An 18,929-nucleotide genomic window follows, 5' to 3' on the forward strand; every position below is an offset into this window, starting at 1 on the left:
ACATGGATTCACCTCAGATGGTAATTGGATGGTGATTTGGACACTTGAGGTCGAGGGGCGAACTGTGGGACTGACAAACATAATTATAATTCACCCCATCCGTCTATCTCATCAGTTATCATGATTTACATTTTTGTGTTGGTTCAAGACGGACTGACGGGAACGCTCGAATTCATCTTTTGCCACTAGCAATGTAAATCGTTTTGCAGTAATTATATCCGGAGAAACTGGAACTTGAATATTTTTCAGAAAGATAAAACAAGAACAAGGCAATCGTACAGAGAGCGTGTAGCACAGAAGCTAAGATTCTGCTCCGGCACATGCCCTAATTAACTCATTTCCATTATCTTCCTCTGTACCTCCTGACCTGAAGCATCATTCATGCATGCTGTCAGATGTAATTTCCCCCCTGTTCATTACCTTTTGTTGCTGCCATTCCTTCCATTATTGAGATCTCTGCATTGAATATCAGGTAAATTTCTCCAAATAATAATAATAATAATAATAATAATCATAAAATCTATGAGCGACAACGTCGATATATTGGCCGCAGGCATTTTAATCACCAGCAGCTCGTTTTCAGAAATGGGTTGTACTGCTCGTCCATTTCTTTGCAGCTGTCAAATTCGTAGAGCCTTCCTTCTCTCACTGTTGGTGCCGCTCCTGTCTATTCCCCTGCAAATTCAAGGGGGTAGGCTGATGAAAGATGACGAAAAGGTGATTAATCTGGTGAATGAAATGTTACTCTTCCTGCATGAATTCTTAGTCTTTCTTCTCATCTAATTACTCAGAAAAGCGAGGAGATGGTGTTGTTGGGAGGAGCATTGATGGGATCGAGGCCACCGAGCTGTGAGATGAGAAGCAACAGATGCAGAAGCCATTGTGAGGCAGTTCAGGTGCCTGCGACTACAGTAGATGATCAGTCGAGCGTGGATAAGAGATCCAATTACAAGCCCATGAAGTGGAAATGCAAGTGCGGGAACAGGATGTTTAATCCATGAAAATGAGGATCTTAATTGTGTGTGTGTTTTTTTCCTTCCAATTTGGATTTCACATAAAATGAATCCTGGCCGGAAGCCTTTTCTATTGTTTATAAATTTTGAGAGGATGAGAAAACTCCTCTCATCCTCCTCTAACCATAAATTGATTCTATGATTTATCTCTTTTCGTATAATTTACGGATGGATACTAAGTGACTCGAGAGGATACTGAGTGACTCGAGTACACGAAATCATGGATCAATGATCAGAATGCTAAGCGATAGGTTGACATGTCACATACTTTAATTTATTTACTCTAGAATTTATAGAGTTTAGCTATTACAATCCATTTACTACCAGTGGCAAAAACAAATTATAGTGAGATAAATTACAGAAGCTCAGTCAGCCTTAACCCAAAATAGTAATTGTATCTGTCGAAAATTAAACCATACCTCAATGATGAATTGATGATAAATTTTGCCAAAGTACTAACTTAACTACATCCATGGAGTACAATCTATTTTAATGGCTAGTAGCCATCCGTGATTTACTTCCTCCGTGTTGACCTAGGGACGGATTGACGGGGGGCGCTGGGACGAGCGAATCGCCTTTTACCACATGGAGTACAATCCATTTACTAGGAATACAGGGAAAGCGGACAAATTTTTAACCGCATCACATGCTAATGGATCCAATTCCGCAACTTCCACCAGCTCCAGCGTAATAATCATTTCAAGGATCATCTGAGCAATCTGATCCCCGGCTTCACCTTAAAGTCCACCTCAAATCCCACTACTCAATCTAAGAATGAATAATTTATTGGATATATATGGTGGTAAAAGATGAATACGCTCATTTCTAGCATCCCCGCCAACCCATCTCAGGGCTAACACGGAGGAGATAAATCACGTTATCACGGACGGCTACTAGTATTTGGAATAGTAATTAGTACATAAGGGAGACATTTACCTCGGCTTTACCAAGATTTGAACCACAGACCTCATGGTGAATAATTTATTGGATATATGTGAATAGAGAGGAGGTGGAAGAGGGAAAAAGCTCCATTGTGAATGAGATTTTAGTTCCACATTAGAAATTTTAAGGTATTTTAGTTGGTTTATATCGATTTACATGTTTTGATGATGTGAACAAATGCAAGGGGAGAGGCTCTCTCTCATGTGTGGGTACATAGGGGGTGTAAATCCAAGGACCGGATTGCATTGAACCAAGTTGACTCGTGTGCGAGTACGACCTGCACGCACTGAATGCTGGATCGGTTGGGGTAAAATTTGCCCAAGTGGAATAACTAATATTTTGCCACGTAAAAAAAGATTAATGCAGCCGAGTGAAACGCTTGAAAAGTTGACGCTCTCCACCTACGTTCCCCTTCTCCTTTGTCGTGCATCTCTTGCTCGGCAGAGTGCTTGTGATAGCAGTTGGGTACCTCTCAGTTCGCTGTGATCATTAGTACTTAGTGGGAATCACGATTTACCGTTGTATCCTAGGAAACAGACGACCTGAGAAAGCCTCGAAGCATGGCCGGAGGTGGGGCGAATCTTCTTCAAGTAAACTGCATATCGCAGGCCTCGGTTCACACATTAGGTCGCTCGCATCGCTTGCCCGACCTCATAGCCTGTTCGGCCACTCTCATCGCTCGCTTGATTTCAGCGCCCGCCCGCCCTCATAGCCCGTTCGGCCGCTCACTCGATTGTAACGCTCGACCGACCTCTCGCTCGGCCTGTCTGCTCGCCCGACCGATCTTTCGCTCGGCTTGTTTACTCGCCTGACTGACCACTAGCTTGGCTTGTCTACTTGCCCGATCGGCCACTCACTCAGTCACTCGGCCTTTTTGCTCGCCCGACCGGCCACTCGCTCAGCACGCTCGCTCGATCAAGCATCTTCACTGTCCGGTCAGCTGCTTTGTCCGGTTAAACTTGTACTACCTTACTACCCAGTCAGCCTCTCTGCTGTGCAACTCGGACATGGGGTTGATCGCTCACCTGCTTGGTCTAACTGCTCGCTGCCCAGTCGGCCAATCTACTGCTTGTCCGCCCGGCCCTTCAGTCCGCTTGGACTTTGCTGCTCGGACTTAGAGCTCGGTCTGCACTCAACAATTAACAAAAACCAGCCTCTGTTGACAGCCTGAGATTATCTGCTCATGTCATCTCTACAGATAAGTTAAATTTAATTTTATGTAATTTAAATTCGACAAAGTCCCAAATATCTTCACCAGATTGTTGTTTTCTTATCCAACAATTTTGAAACAGATTCGATTATGTTGAGATGACCACAGAATAAAATGTTGAGGTACAACAAACTCAACACATGAAGGTCTCCTCCACCTCGATTAGAACTGTAGTGGACTGAAATTCAAGAGGTGGTAGTAGAAGATGCTCTTCTACTTGACCACGTTCAATTTGGCTCGGTTCTTGACCAAGGACTCTCTCAAGCGTGCTGAGAATGCTGATGAGCAGACTATCAGTGCAGTGGAGGCATAGACTCATTCTAAGTTTCTTTGCTGAAATTACATGCTCAACTGCCTTGCCGACTCGTTGTACGCTGTGTATAGCATGAAGAGAACGACTAAGGAGCTGTGGGAGTCACTGGACAAGAAGTACAAGATTGAAGATGCAGGGGCCAAGAAGTTCATCGTGGGTCGATTCCTGGACTACAAGATGGTTGACTCCAAGACAGTGATTAGCCATGTCCAGGAGCTTTAGGTGATCTTACACGAGATTCACTCAGAAGGGATGGTTCTGAGTAAAACTTTCCAGGTGGCTACTATCATTGAAAAGCTGCCTCTAACTGGAAGGACTTCAAGAACTACTTGAAGCATAAGCAGAAGCAGATGAATGTAAAGGAACTCATTGTTAGACTTTGCATCGAGAAGACAACAAGAGTTCAGAGAGAAAGTTGTTCTCTCAGGCTACTATGAAAGCCAACGTGGTCGAGCATGGTCAAAACTCAAAATGGAAGAACCCCAAGTCTTCCAAGATGGGACCCAGAGGAGGTATCAACAAGAAGAAGTTCTTTGGGAAGTGCTTCAACTATGATTGAGTGGGTCACAAATCTACGGAGTGCAGAAAGAAGAAGAAGAAGTAGGAGCCCAACCTGAACGAGAGACCAGAAATGGACGACCTCTGTGCTATGGTCTCCGAGTTGAACTTAGTGGGTTCAAACTCGTGGCAATGGTGGATCGATACTGGAGCCACCAGACATGTGTGCTACAACAAGGAGTTGCTCTACAACTTCAAAGAAGTCATTGGAGATAAGCTGTTCATGGGGAACTTAGCAACCTTGGACATCATGGGCCAACGAAAAGTGGTGCTGAAGATGACCTCGAGCAAGAACCTTACTCTGAACAATATGTTGTATATTCTAGAGATTCGAAAGAATCCAGTGTCTAGATCATTATTAAGTAAGCATGACTTTCATATTATTTTTGAGTCAGACAGAGTTGTACTGTCTAAGAATAGAATATTTGTTGGAAGAGCTATATATCTGATGGGCTGTTTAAGCTCAATGTAATGACCATTAGGCCTAAGATAAATAAAAATGAAAGCTCTTCTACTTATATGCATGAGTCTTCATGTTTGTGGCATGGTAGACTAGAACTGTTAGGTTTTTTGGGCCGCGAAAATCGGTTTTTCGCGTCGCGAAAACCCCGAAACTCCCTAGCCAACGGATCCGTGCAAAGAAAAAACTTTTGAAAAACTATAAGTACGAGTTTACCTAGATCTACACTTAGATCTACAAAGGAAAAAGGTTATACCTTTGAAGCGAAGCCCTTCGCAATCCCGCAAGTCCAAGGTACGTCGGATCACAAGTTTGTCAACGTAGACAATCCTCTAGAAGTATCCACACGAACAAGATGTGTTCTCTAACACACAAGGATGGAGAAGAGAACACCACAAGTGTGCTAGCACTTCTTGGTGCTCTCGGATGAGATTGGGAAAAGAAGATAGAAAAGAGAAAAAGAATGAATCTCAAGAACACTCTTCTTCTTCTTCTTTGTGACAATCACTCTACCTTTCTTCTTTAAACTCAAAACCACTCGCCTTGTTTCTTCCTTGAAACTGACGGCCAAGAGAAGAGGAGAGGGAGAAGAGAATGGCTAGAGGAAAAGAGATCACATGAATGCAATTGAATGAATAATCAAATTTTCATTCACATCACAATTTGAGTGGCCGGCCACTACAAGAGGTGTAATCCCCTTCACATTAATCACAATTAATGTGGAGGCCACTAAAGAGAATAGTTGTAACCTCCATGAGGTGACACATGTGATGATGTGGCACATCATCATTAGTTCTCCTAATGCCAAGTCACAAATGATGTGGCATAAAGTCAAGTCAAACTTGACTCTTCCTCTTCCTCTCAAGTCAAGTCAAACTTGACTTAATCTCTTTCATGGTTGATCTAATCCAACCATTTAATTCAAGCCAATTTAATATAATGAATCTAATTCATTTAATTAAATTGATTTAATGAGTCATAATCTAAATTAGACTCATTGAACACATGAATCAATTTGAGTCCAACTCAATTAGCTCAATTAAGATTACTCTTAATCCAATTTGATTCATCACATGAATCTAATCCTCTTGGTTCATCATATGAACCTAATCTCCATCCAATTGTTCTTTGTGTGTGACCCAATAGGTTCTTGTAACGTTGGCAATGTTCCTAAACTCATTCAGAAGCATAAGTAATGAGCGGTATCTAGCAATACATCATTACTACCCAAGTTACAAGAACGTTGAGATCCAACATCACCTTGTGACTACTAATTGTAACTCCTCACAATATATGACAAGTGTCCTTCTATCCTAGACATCTAGATTGATCAATGTGAGGCATAGACCATGTCATCCTCTGACCAATCTAAATCTTGAACTCCAAGTAGACTCACTCAATCAAATGAGCTCAATATCTCATATTGACTCATTTGGGCATGGCCATGCACTTTGTGGTCTCACTATATCAAGAATATCGATGTCACTCCGTCATATAGGAGGGATAGATCCCATTTACATCACTCACATCCCTCCGCATAATTTGTTACATACCCAGTAATCGCCTTTATAGTCCACCCAGTTACGGGTGACGTTTGATGAAATTAAAGTACATAACTCCTTATGTAGGGATCCATGGTGACTTCAGGTCTAAGGACTAGTAGTCATACTAATAGCCACATGAGAAAGTATATGACACTCATATAACGATCCATGATACTTTCTCATGGCGGGTCATTCAGTATACATTATCCAATGCATACCCATGTGTCAACTTGATATCTTTATATCCATGACTTGTGAGATCAAGTCATCGAGTTGACCTACATGCTAGTCTTATTGCATTAACATTGTCCCTAAATGTTAATACTCGACTAGGAATGATTAAGAGTAGTGTTCCCTATATCATCTCACTATCGATTCAACCAATCGATTGATATAGGTAAGAACCTTCTACTCAAGGACGTTATTATACTTAGTTTATTTGGCACCAATACAAGTAAGTATAATAACCAAAAACCAAATGCCTTTATTTATATAGAATATGATACAACAAGTCCAAAATATAATCATCAAATGATTAGCTCTAGGGCTCTAGATAACAATCTCCCACTAGCACTAGTGCCAATCAGTGTAGGTTCTAAGCCCCAATGACCTAGTGTGACCATCATGCTTCCTCTATGCCAAAGCCTTGGTCAAGGGATCTGCGATGTTAGCCTCTGTAGGTAATCTGCAAATCTTCAAATCTCCTCTCTTGATGATCTCTCGAATGAGATGGAAGCGCCGTAGTATGTGTTTGGTCCGCTGGTGTGAGCGAGGTTCCTTCGCCTGTGCTATAGCTCCATTGTTGTCACAATAGAGCTCAATAGGGTCAGCAATGCTAGGAACCACCCCAAGTTCAGTGATGAACTTGCGAATCCAAACTGCCTCCTTTGCTGCCTCTGATACAACAATATACTTGGCCTCTATCATAGAATCAACTACTGTGTCCTACTTCGAACTCTTCCAGCTCACAACACCACTATTTATGCAAAACACGAACCCTGACTACGATCAATAATCATCCTGGTCAGTCTGGAAGCTAGCATCACTGTAACCCTTTACAGCTAGCTCATCATCGCCTCTATATATCAAGAAATATTCTTTAATCCTTCTTAAGTACTTAAGAATATTCTTGACCGCTATCCAGTGACTTTCACCTGGATCTGACTGGTATCTGCTCATCATGCTCAAAGCATACGAGACATCAGGTCGAGTACATAGCATGGCATACATGATAGATCCTATGGCTGAAGCATAAGGGATCTGATCCATGCGATCTCTCTCCTCTCTAGAAGAGGGACCTTGAGTCTTCGAAAGACTCACACCATGTGACATCGGCAGAAACCCCTTCTTGGAGTTCTGCATGGCAAACCGAAGGAGTACCTTGTCAATATATGTACTCTGACTTAGGCCAAGCAATCTCTTAGATCTATCTCTATAGATCTGTATCCCTAGAATGCGGGATGCCTCACCTAAGTCCTTCATTGAGAAGCAACTCCCTAGCCAGGTCTTGACAGACTGAAGCATAGGGATGTCCTTCCCAATGAGTAGTATGTCATCCACATACAATATGAGGAAGACAACTATGTCCCCTACAACCTTCTTGTAGACACAAGGTTCATTTTCGTTCTTGATGAAACCAAACTATTTGATTGCATCATCGAATCGAAGATTCCAGCTCCGAGAAGCTTGCTTTAGTCCATAAATGGACCTATGCAGCTTATATACTCTGCTAGTATACTTTGGATCTACAAAACCCTCAGGTTGTGTCATGTACACATCCTCGAGTAGGTTTCCATTCAGAAACACGGTTTTGACATCCATCTGCCAGATCTCGTAATCGTGGTAAGCTGCAATAGCAAGTATGATCCGAATGGACTTAAACATCGCTACTGGAGAAAAGGTTTCATCATAGTCAATACCATGAATCTGCTTGAAACCTTTAGCTACCAAGCGACCCTTATAGATAATTCCATCCATGTCAGTCTTTCTCTTAAAGACCCACTTACACCCAATGGGTTTTACCCCTTCAGGTGGATCAACCAAAGTCCATACTTGATTGGTGTACATGGATTCCTTCTCGGATCTCATGGCCTCTAGCCATTTCTCAGAATCTGGTCTCATCACAGCTTCCTGATAGGTGGTAGGCTCATCATCTATGAGCACAACGTCATCATGGTCAGACAAGAGAAATGAGTATCTCTCAGGCTAACGACGTACCCTATCAAACCTGCGAAGAGGTATGTCTACTTGAACTGGTTGTTGTTTCTCAACTCTTTGTGGAACAACATCATCCACAATACTTTGTGGTTTTAGTTCAACTTCCATCGAGGCTTCAGTGCTAGGATCCGCATCTTGAACTTCTTCAAGATCGAATGTACTCCCACTAATCTTTCTAGAAACAAAGTCCCTTTCTAGAAAGACTCCAGTCTTTGCCACAACTATCTTGTGATGACTGGGAATGTAGAAGTATTATCCCTTAGTTTCCTTGGGATATCCTATAAAGTAGCACTTGTCGAATTTGGGTCTTAATTTATCTGAGACTTGACGTCTAACGTAGGCCTCACATCCCCAAATCCTCATGAAAGACATTTGAGCATTTCTCCCAGTTCATATCCTATATGGTGTCTTTATCACGGCCTTGGATGGAACTCGGTTGAGTATAAAAGCTGCCGTGTCTAGAGCATAGCCCCAAAGGAATGTCGGAAGATCTGTGTGACTCATCATAGACCGTACCATATCTAATAAGGTACAATTCCTCCTTTCAGATATACCATTCCACTGTGGTGTTCCAGGAGGAGTGAGTTGGGATAGAATCTCACACTCAGCTAGATAGTCACGAAACTCATGGCTAAGGTATTCTCCACCTCGATCTGATCAAAGTATCTTAATACTCTTGCCAAGCTGGTTCTGTACTTCATTCTTGAATTCTTTGAACTTTTCAAAGGATTCAGACTTATGTGTCATCAAGTACACATAACCATATCTACTGAAGTCATCAGTAAATGTGATGAAGTACCTATAATCGCCTCTAGCAGTGACATTGAAAGGGCCACATACATCACTATGTATGAGTCCTAACAAATCAGTCGCTCTCTCGCTGTGCCCACTAAAGGGAGTCTTGGTCATCTTGCCTCGTAGGCATGACTCGCATATCTCATATGATTCAAAATCAAATGAGTCCAGCAAACCATCCTTATGGAGCTGGGATAAGCGCTTGTCATTTATATGACCTAAGCGACAGTGCCAAAGGTAGGTTTGGTTCATGTCATTTGACTTGAACCTCTTGGTATTTATGTTATAGATAGGGCTCTCAAGGTCTAGAATATAGAGTCCGTTCATCAGAGGTGCACTACAATAGAACATATCGTTTAAATAGACAGAACAACATTTGTTCTTTATTGTAAACGAAAATCCTTTCTTGTCTAAACAAGAAACTGAAATTATGTTCTTAGTCAAGGCAGACATATAACAACAATCATCTAATTCTAGTACAAGCCCAGAGGGTAAAGATAGATAGTAAGTTCCTACAGCAATAGCAGCAACCCGTGCTCCATTGCCTACTCGTAGGTCTACCTCACCCTTCGTCAATGCCCTGCTATTTCTCAGCGCTTATACATTAGTACAAATGTGCGAAGCACATCCGGTATCTAATACCCACGATGAAGAAATAGAGAGGTTGACTTCTATAACATGTATACCTGAAGTAGAAATCTTATTTCTCTTCTTCTTAAGATCTTCCAGGTATTCTTTGGAGTTCCTCTTCCAGTGCCTTACTTGTCCTTGATATAGGTGACAAAGATGTTCAACCATATCGTAAGCGTCCATCAACTCATGTTGCTTCTGAATCTCAGAGTTCATGGTCGCGAGCATAAGACAGGACACATCTAATGCGTCATCTTGATGCTTCTTGTAAGCATCTCGGTCTGCTCGCGTGGCAGTGGCAGGAGGAGCCTCCGGAATGGGTTGCTCCAGAACGTACAGTTTACGTTCTTGGGTGAGAACTATTCTCAGGTTCCTGTACCAGTCCAGGAAATTTGCTCCGTTGAGCTTGTCCTTCTTAAGGACAGAACGCAGAGAGAAGTTGTTCGTGTTTGAAGTCATGGATATTCTACAACAGAAATAAATACAGAAATAAATATCATATTCTTTTAAATCATTTAATTAGGCCTTTAACTAAATGATGCTCCCACTAAATTCTATAATTCATGTGGGACAAGATCCACGTCATACTAACCCTTGAGTTAGCTTTTGGCTAATACGCCCAAGATTTAGTATGATCGGTAGGTAACGATTACCAATTACATCTCTATGCAACTCTTGATTATAGGATCATTATCCGTAGTTATATTAAAACTTAAGTTAGCTTTGGCTAATACGCCCAAGAATTAATATAAATGTGATTTATGTCCTATCTTTCCAACCGTTGGAAGAATGCCTATAGTTGTACTCGATCCAACCGAATTAACTAGTTACTCAATCTAATTGAGTTGTACTCACCCATGTGTTGATAGGCGGGACCAAGATTGTCCCTCCGTACCCTACCAAGATAATATGTGTTGCTCTGCTTTGGCAGATTCAACAACACATGTGATCGAGGTAGTGATAGGTATCACGACACGGTAGGCATTAGAGTTGACGTGATTTAGATCTAATCTAAACGTCGATGTTGTATCATATACTCGATATAAATCTAATCTAATCGATAGGGTGCATCTTGTACACGATGTAGATCTAATCTAATCGTAAGAGTGCATCTTGTGCAGGATTTAAATCTAATCTTAATCGTTAGACACTAATTAATTACTTAATTAAACATGCATCACATACACAAGTAATTAACTAAATTTTGTGATTATGTCATGGCCCTACTACGATCTTCTCAAGCCAATGAGAAGATCGGATGGTCAACCTAAGGTCAACAGCTTCTCAAGCTCCTTCCTTTGACCACCTCGTGTTGCTCGTGCCCTCCTCGTAACTTCATCTCGAGTGGACCTTCCACCGCTTCAAAATTTACATTACAATTTTGAAACTCGAGTTACATTCGAGTCTAAATCTAATTTACAACCAGAATATAAATAGGGAGGCACGACGCGCAGGTCACGTATCAAATACAACACACACAAACACATGACGGCACGCAGGCCGTATTATAAATTACAACACAAATTCAATCATATTGGGTCCTTTTGGGCCATGACTATCACAAAAATAATATATAATTTAAAATTATATATTTTCATAATTTTCTGTAATTTTTCATAATTTTTACAATTTTTATGAGTAAAAATTTCCGGCGGTCCCGTTTAGCGATTTTCGGGCGCAATCGCGGAATGAATCCCCTTGCGGGGCCAGGGGCAGCACCCCTACCCACGATCTAACCATCGCGAGGGTTCCTTTGCGATCTAACAGTGCCTTAGCCCGCTGTCCCAAAAAGTTTTGGGGGCAAAACTTGGCCGTTTTGAGAAAAACTTCTCGGTAGTCGAAGCCTACAAGTGTCGAAACACTTGTGCTTCGCTTCTACGAGAAAAATACCCATAAAAACTATAAAAATCATAAATTTACAGAATATTACAGAATGTTTATTTTTCATAAAAACTAAAATAAACTCGTATTCGTCTTCGCACGTGGCTCTGATACCACTGTTGGGTTTTTCGGGCCGCGAAAACCATTTTTTCGCGTCGCGAAAACCATTTTTTTGCTTCGCGGAAACCCCAAAACTCCCTAGCCAACGGATCCGTGCAAAGAAAAACTTTCGAAAAACTACGAGTATGAGTTTACCTAGATCTACACTTAGATCTACAAAGGAAAAAGGTTATACCTTTGAAGCGAAGCCCTTCGCAATCCCGCAAGTCCAAGGTACGCCGGATCACAAGTTTGTCAACGTAGACAATCCTCTAGAAGTATCCACATGAACAAGATGTGTTCTCTAACACACAAGGATGGAGAAGAGAACACCACAAGTGTGCTAGCACTTCTTGGTGCTCTCGGATGAGATTGGGAAAAGAAGATAGAAAAGAGAAAAAGAATGAATCTCAAGAACACTCTTCTTCTTCTTCTTTGTGACAATCACTTTACCTTTCTTCTTTAAACTCAAAACCACTCACCTTGTTCCTTCCTTGAAACTGACGGCCAAGAGAAGAGGAGAGGGAGAAGAGAATGGCTAGAGGAAAAGAGATCACATGAATGCAATTGAATGAATAATCAAATTTTCATTCACATCACAATTTGAGTGGCCGGCCACTACAAGAGGTGTAATCCCCTTCACATTAATCACAATTAATGTGGAGGCCACTAAAGAGAATAGTTGTAACCTCCATGAGGTGACACATGTGATGATGTGGCACATCATCATTAGTTCTCCTAATGCCAAGTCACAAATGATGTGGCATAAAGTCAAGTCAAACTTGACTCTTCCTCTTCCTCTCAAGTCAAGTCAAACTTGACTTAATCTCTTTCATGGTTGATCTAATCCAACCATTTAATTCAAACCAATTTAATATAATGAATCTAATTCATTTAATTAAATTGATTCAATGAGTCATAATCTAAATTAGACTCATTGAACACATGAATCAATTTGAGTCCAACTCAATTAGCTCAATTAGGATTACTCTTAATCCAATTTGATTCATCACATGAATCTAATCCTCTTGGTTCATCATATGAACCTAATCTTCATCCACTTGTTCTTTGTGTGTGACCCAATAGGTTCTTGTAACGTTGGCAATGTCCCTAAACTCATTTAGAAGCATAAGTAATGAGCGGTATCTAGCAATACATCATTACTACCCAAGTTACAAGAATGTTGAGATCCAACATCACCTTGTGACTACTAATTGTGACTCCTCACAATATATGACAAGTGTCCTTCTATCCTAGACATCTAGATTAATCAATGTGAGGCATAGACCGTGTCATCCTCTGACCAATCTAAATCTTGAACTCCAAGTAGACTCACTCAATCAAATGAGCTCAATATCTCATATTGACCTATTTGGGCATGGCCATGCACTTCGTGGTCTCACTCTATCAAGAATATCGATGTCACTCCCGTCATATAGGAGGGATAGATTCCATCTACATCACTCACATCCCTCCGCATAATTTGTTACATACCAGTAATCGCCTTTATAGTCCACCCAGTTACGGGTGACGGTTGATGAAACTAAAGTACATAACTCCTTATGTAGGGATCTATGGTGACTTCAGGTCTAAGGACTAGTAGTCATACTAATAGCCACATGAGAAAGTATATGACACTCATATAACGATCCATGATACTTTCTCATGACGGGTCATTCAGTATACATTCTCCAATGCATACCCATGTGTCAACTTGATATCTCTATATCCATGACTTGTGAGATCAAGTCATCGAGTTGACCTACATGCTAGTCTTATTGCATTAACATTGTCCCTGAATGTTAATACTCGACTAGGAATGATTAAGAGTAGTGTTCCCTATATCATCTTACTATCGATTCAACCAATCGATTGATATAGGTAAGAACCTTCTACTCAAGGACGTTATTATACTTAGTTTATTTGGCACCAATACAAGTAAGTATAATAACAAAAAACTAAATGCCTTTATTTATATAGAATATGATACAACAAGTCTAAAATATAATCATCAAATGATTGGCTCTAGGGCTCTAGCTAACAAGAATATGTTAACTACGATGTGTTGCGTAGATTAATAAATATGTAAAGCATACCTGCATCCCATGTTGACCTAAAACACAAGTGTGAGATTTGTGTTAAAGTAAAAATGATACGGTCATTTTTTCAACATATTGAAAGAAGCAACGAACCACTCGGGCTAATTCACACCAACATGTGCGATATTAAAGGTACACCAACACGTGGTGGGAATAAATACTTCATCACTTTTGTAGATGATAATATAAAATACTGTTATGTGTATCTTCTCAAAAGTAATGATGAAGGTCGTATAAAGAAATTTACACTCTATAAACATGAGGTTGAAAACCAGCTTAATAGAAAGATTAAGGTGGTTTGAAGTGACTGAGGCCATGAATATGTATCACCGTTCACTGAGTTGTGTGCTGAACATGAGATTAGACACAAAATTATAGCTCCTTATACTTCTCAACAAAATGGAGTTGCTGAGAGAAAGAATTAAACTCTAAAGAAAATGATGAATATTCTTCTATTGAGCTCTGGACTGTCAACGTTCATGTGGGGAGGAGCTGTGTTAACGACTAATTATCTTTTAAATAAAGTGTCTCAAAAGAAAATAGATAAGAGCCCTTATGAGTTGTGGAATGGAAGACAATCATCCTATAAATATTTACGAATGTGGAAGTGTCTTGCCAAAGTGTTGGTGCCTGATCAGAAAATGATTAAGATATGACCAAAGACTGCTGATTGCAAATTTATTGGATATGCACAAAAAATCAGTGCGTATCGATTTTTTGTGTATGAATCACAAATATCAGAGATGCACAAGAACTCGATAATAAAATCAAGAAATGCTTCATTTTTTCGAGCATATGTTTCCATATAAGACATGAGAAGATGCTGTTGGATTGTGAAAATGCTGGGGGGGGGGGGGGGGGAATAGAGTTCGTCAAGAATTCGAAAATCAAATCGAGTATGCAGCGGAAATAACAAAAGTAAGGACAATGCTAACACAACCAATTTTACTTGGTTCGGAGCCTCCGTCGACTCCTACTCCAAGGCCCGCACTCGTTGAGTGCTTTCGTTTGACAATCACTAATAATTCTCAATAAGTACAATAATTTGTAATATAAAATTACCAACAATAATAAAATAAAGACTTAAGTCACTAGCTGTCGGAGAAGCTTCGCAGCGTAGCAAGAGCGTCTTAGAAGCAGCGGGCACGAGGCAGTCATAGCAAAAGTTGTTGTTCTTTGCTCCAGGTGGTGGCCTCCTTATATAGGAAGCTCCGGGCGCTCGGATCCCTTCCAGGCGCTTGGAGCATGACGTCGGCCCATCCAATCAGCGTGCTCCACGTTGCGTCGGGATAGAATTTTGCATTCCGAGCGCTCGTACCACCATTTTGCAGCAACTCAATTTTCTGCAAGAAAATGTTAGTCCGAAGCAAATGTAAATTATACTACCTTGTAAAATAAAGTATTAGCACAATTATAGAGTAGTAATTAGATCCCATCTCATCGAGATCGGAATCTAGTCACGATCACAATTTAGATTCTCGAAATGGTTCTAAGTTGGATCGACGCCTAAGTTCCCTAACTGGGAACGCGTCCTCACCAAGTCACTCCCCTCCAGTGACTTACCTTAACTTACCTGCCAGACATCCGGTCAACCCGTCGACCTATCTGGACTTCGTGCCAGCTATTAGGTCAGCCCGTCGACCTAGCTAGACTTCGTGCCAGACATCCGGTCAGCCCGTCGACTTATTTGGACTTTGTGCCAACTATTAGGTCAACCTGTCAACCTAGCTGGACTTCATGTCAGCTATCCGGTCGGCCCGTTGACCTATCTGGGCTTTGTGCCAGATATCCGATCAGCCCGTCTACCTATCTAGATTTCTCCTGTACACTCGGTCAAAGTGTTAGATCACTACGAAACTAACTTAACCCAGTTTGTCATTCATTAAAACATGAGTTAAACCGTTAGTGCTAGCTGTACCAACAATCTCCTCCTTTTTGATGTAATGACAACCTGGGTTAAGTTAGTAAAAATATGCAAAAATAATTGTTACAAAATAAGTGATTTTGATTTACTTTTAAATTAGTTTGGTGTTTGTTTAGTCTAGTTTTTGCTAACATAAGCCACCTAACTCCCCTCATTTGACATTCATCAAAAAATAACAAGCATAAAGAAGTTTAAGAAAAGTGGCTAAGTAAAGGAAAAACACAAATTTAATGGAAATTTGTCAGGATTACTGAGAAAGTTTAACTTTCAAGAATTCAAATAAAGTTTTGTAATAAAGAAAAAATCATTTTCAAAATTTACAAAATGTACTATCTTTTCAAAGGATATAAAATTTGAAAATGTTATAATTTGAAAATGCTAGAAAGAGTAGATGATTAAAGGTATAAAAAATGAAAATAAATTTTGAAAACATTTAAAATAATTTTCAAACCATTTGAAAAACACTTTCAAAAATTGAATTTTGAAAAAGGAATAATTTCAAAAATGTCTTGTCAAAAATATAAGGCTTTCAAAAATAAGATGATAAAGGTAGATTTTGAAAACAAGGGATACTTTGAAATATAACTTTTAAATATATTTTGAAAACCCTTTTTTTTTTGAAAAGATATAAGAGAACTTTTCAAAAATTGAACGGTAAAACTTTAAGATTTTAAAATCGATTTTTAAAGTTGTATTTAGGACTTATCATTTTAATAATTTTTAAAATAAAATTTTGTAAAATATTTTCAATAATAAGTCTTCCCTTGAAGTCAACACTCCTTCTTAAGCTAAGATTGGGGGTTGGGTATGTTAAGTTTCAAGGCCTTAGCTCATTTTTTATACCTAAGTGTTTTTGGAGAATTTTAGTGTTAGTAACACTTATGTTTATCAAGTGTATTATTTGCATAAGAATTTCTATATACTTGCTTATATAAGTTTGATTAAAATAATATTATTTAAATTAATCCATAATAAGTTAAGAATTGATTTGTTACTAACTCAATAATAAGTAAATCAATTTAATACTTATTTGATTAAAACAATTTAAATTTTGTATTAATTTATTGAGTTAATTGATTTAATCAAAGTCTTGGTTATAATATATTTATTTCACTTTTTTGTTTTTAGATTTAATTTAATATTAATTCAGAGCTAAATTTATTAAAGTTATTAAACCAAGATAAGTAATTTAAATGTTCTTTAATTAAGATAAAGTAGTTAAAATTTTAATTAATGTTTTAATGTAAAATTAAGTTTGATTTAAAATGTTTTAGAGTAAAGTTGATTAGGTAAAAAAAAAATTTTAAAAGAATTTTCAACATAGTTTTAAAAAGGATTTTTAAAATTACTTTTAATAAAAAAGATTTTTTAAACAATTTTTAAAGATTTTTTTAAAAATAACTTTTAAAATATTTATAAAATAATTTTAAAGAATTTTAAAATAACTTTTAAGTTAATTTTTAAAAATAGTTTTTTAAAAAATAAATTTTAAGATAATTTTAAAATAAGTTATTATTTAAAATATATTTTTAATTTAATTTTTTAATTTTTATGTTTTAAAATAAATTTTTATATTTTTATATTTTAAAATAAATTTTAAGATAATTTTAAAATACTTTTTAAAATAAGTTAATTTTTAAAATAAAATTTTAAGTTAATTTTAAAAAAATTTTAAGTTAATTTTTTAAAAAAATTAAGTTAATTTTAAAATAATTTTTAAGTTTAAATAATTTTTAAAATAATTTTTATGTTAAAATAGTTTTTAAAGTTAAAATATTTTTTTAAATAATTTTTAAGTTAAAATAATTTTTAAGTTGAAAGAATTTTTAAAATAATTTTTAGGTGAAAATAATTTTTAAAATAATTTTTAAGATAATTTTTAAGTTAAAATAATTTTTATGTTAAAATAATTTTTAAGTTAAAAGAATTTGAAAATAAAATTTATAAGTCAAAATAGATTTAAAATAATTTTTTATTTAAGATAATTTTTTAAAATAATTTTAAAAATAATTTTTAAGTTTAAATATTTTTTAAAATAATTTTTAAAATAAAATTTTTAAGTTAAAATATGTTTTTAAATAAATATTAAAATAATTTTTAGAATATTCTTTATGTTAAAATAATTTTAAACATAATTTTTAAAATAAATTTTATGTTAAATTAATTTTTAAAATAATTTTAAAAAATATCATCGATCGGGTACAGAGCTCTCTGTATAATGGTAAGTCTAAACACATACGTCATTGACATAATACCATTAGACAACTACTCTCAACGGGAGTTATCGCTATTGACTATGTGAAGTCAAAGGATAGACTAGTGGATCCGCTAACCAAGGGGTTAAACATAGAGTTAGTTGCAAGTTCATCGCGAGGGATGAGTTTGATGCCGATAAGAGATGTTGGTGCAAAGGAAACCTAACCTATGCAGACTGGAGATCTCAAAAACTAGGTTTAAAGGGATAACCTAATTGTACCGACAAAGTTGCTCACTATGGGGAACAACCCAATGAATCAGTGAAGGATGGAGTTTAAGCACACAACTTTTAATGATCCAAGAAGAGTAATGTGGAATACTTTTAAAATATCACCTATGTGAGAAAGAAGTAGGGCTACTTTGAAGAGAATTGGAGACATAATTCTTAGAACTTCTCACAAAATCAGGCGTGCTTATGACCAAGAATGAACACACTTATGAGAATTGAGTTGTATTAGGGGGAGTCTTGGGTGAGATATGTCAGTGCCTACACAGACGACAGAATAGTTCAAGGACATTGCGCCTATTGTCAGTCAGTAAGCAAATATATTTTCACAAGGGAAGTTTCAAAGGGTAAAAACATACCTATCCTATAGTGGACTCAACTGCTGAATATAATCACATATCCTATCTCCATTTATGTGGAGGATTGTTGGATATATGTGAATGGAGAAGAGGTGGAAGATGAAAGAAACTCCATTGTGAATGGGACTTTAGTCCCATATTGGGAGTTTTAAGGCATTTTGGTTGGTTTATATTGATTCACATACTTTGATGATGTGAAGAAATACATGGAGAGAGACTCTCTCTTACGCATGGATGCACAATTGGGGGGGGGGGGTGGGTGTAAATCTAGGACTAGGATTGCATTAAACCAAGTTGAGTCATGTGCGAGCACGATCTGTACACACTGAATGCTGGATCGGTCGGGACAAAATTTGCCCAAGTCGAACAACCAATATTTTACTATGTAAACCTTTTTGCTACT

The 18,929-nt window shown here is 37.9% G+C and overlaps 1 protein-coding gene across 2 annotated transcripts; it reads left to right on the forward strand.

Annotated features, from left to right (window-relative positions):
* Positions 1–364: 364 nt before the first annotated feature.
* On the forward strand, positions 365–1,112 carry LOC122000018 (EPIDERMAL PATTERNING FACTOR-like protein 2). Of its 2 annotated transcripts, XR_006116889.1 has the most exons (3): positions 365–472; positions 554–717; positions 792–930. XR_006116889.1 is itself a non-coding variant. In XM_042554599.1 (2 exons), the coding sequence occupies exons 1-2, from the start codon at positions 586–588 to the stop codon at positions 999–1,001; spliced, it is 342 nt and encodes a 113-aa protein (XP_042410533.1). In that variant the 5' UTR covers positions 552–585; the 3' UTR covers positions 1,002–1,112. The 2 variants fall into 2 exon arrangements, 1 of the variants encoding a protein (XP_042410533.1); XM_042554599.1 differs by lacking the exon at positions 365–472 and having other exon boundaries at positions 552–717; positions 792–1,112.
* The last annotated feature ends 17,817 nt before the right edge of the window (positions 1,113–18,929 follow it).

The sequence above is a fragment of the Zingiber officinale genome, chromosome 7A (genome assembly GCF_018446385.1).
Source record: "Zingiber officinale cultivar Zhangliang chromosome 7A, Zo_v1.1, whole genome shotgun sequence".
Classification (NCBI taxonomy): domain Eukaryota; kingdom Viridiplantae; phylum Streptophyta; class Magnoliopsida; order Zingiberales; family Zingiberaceae; genus Zingiber; species Zingiber officinale.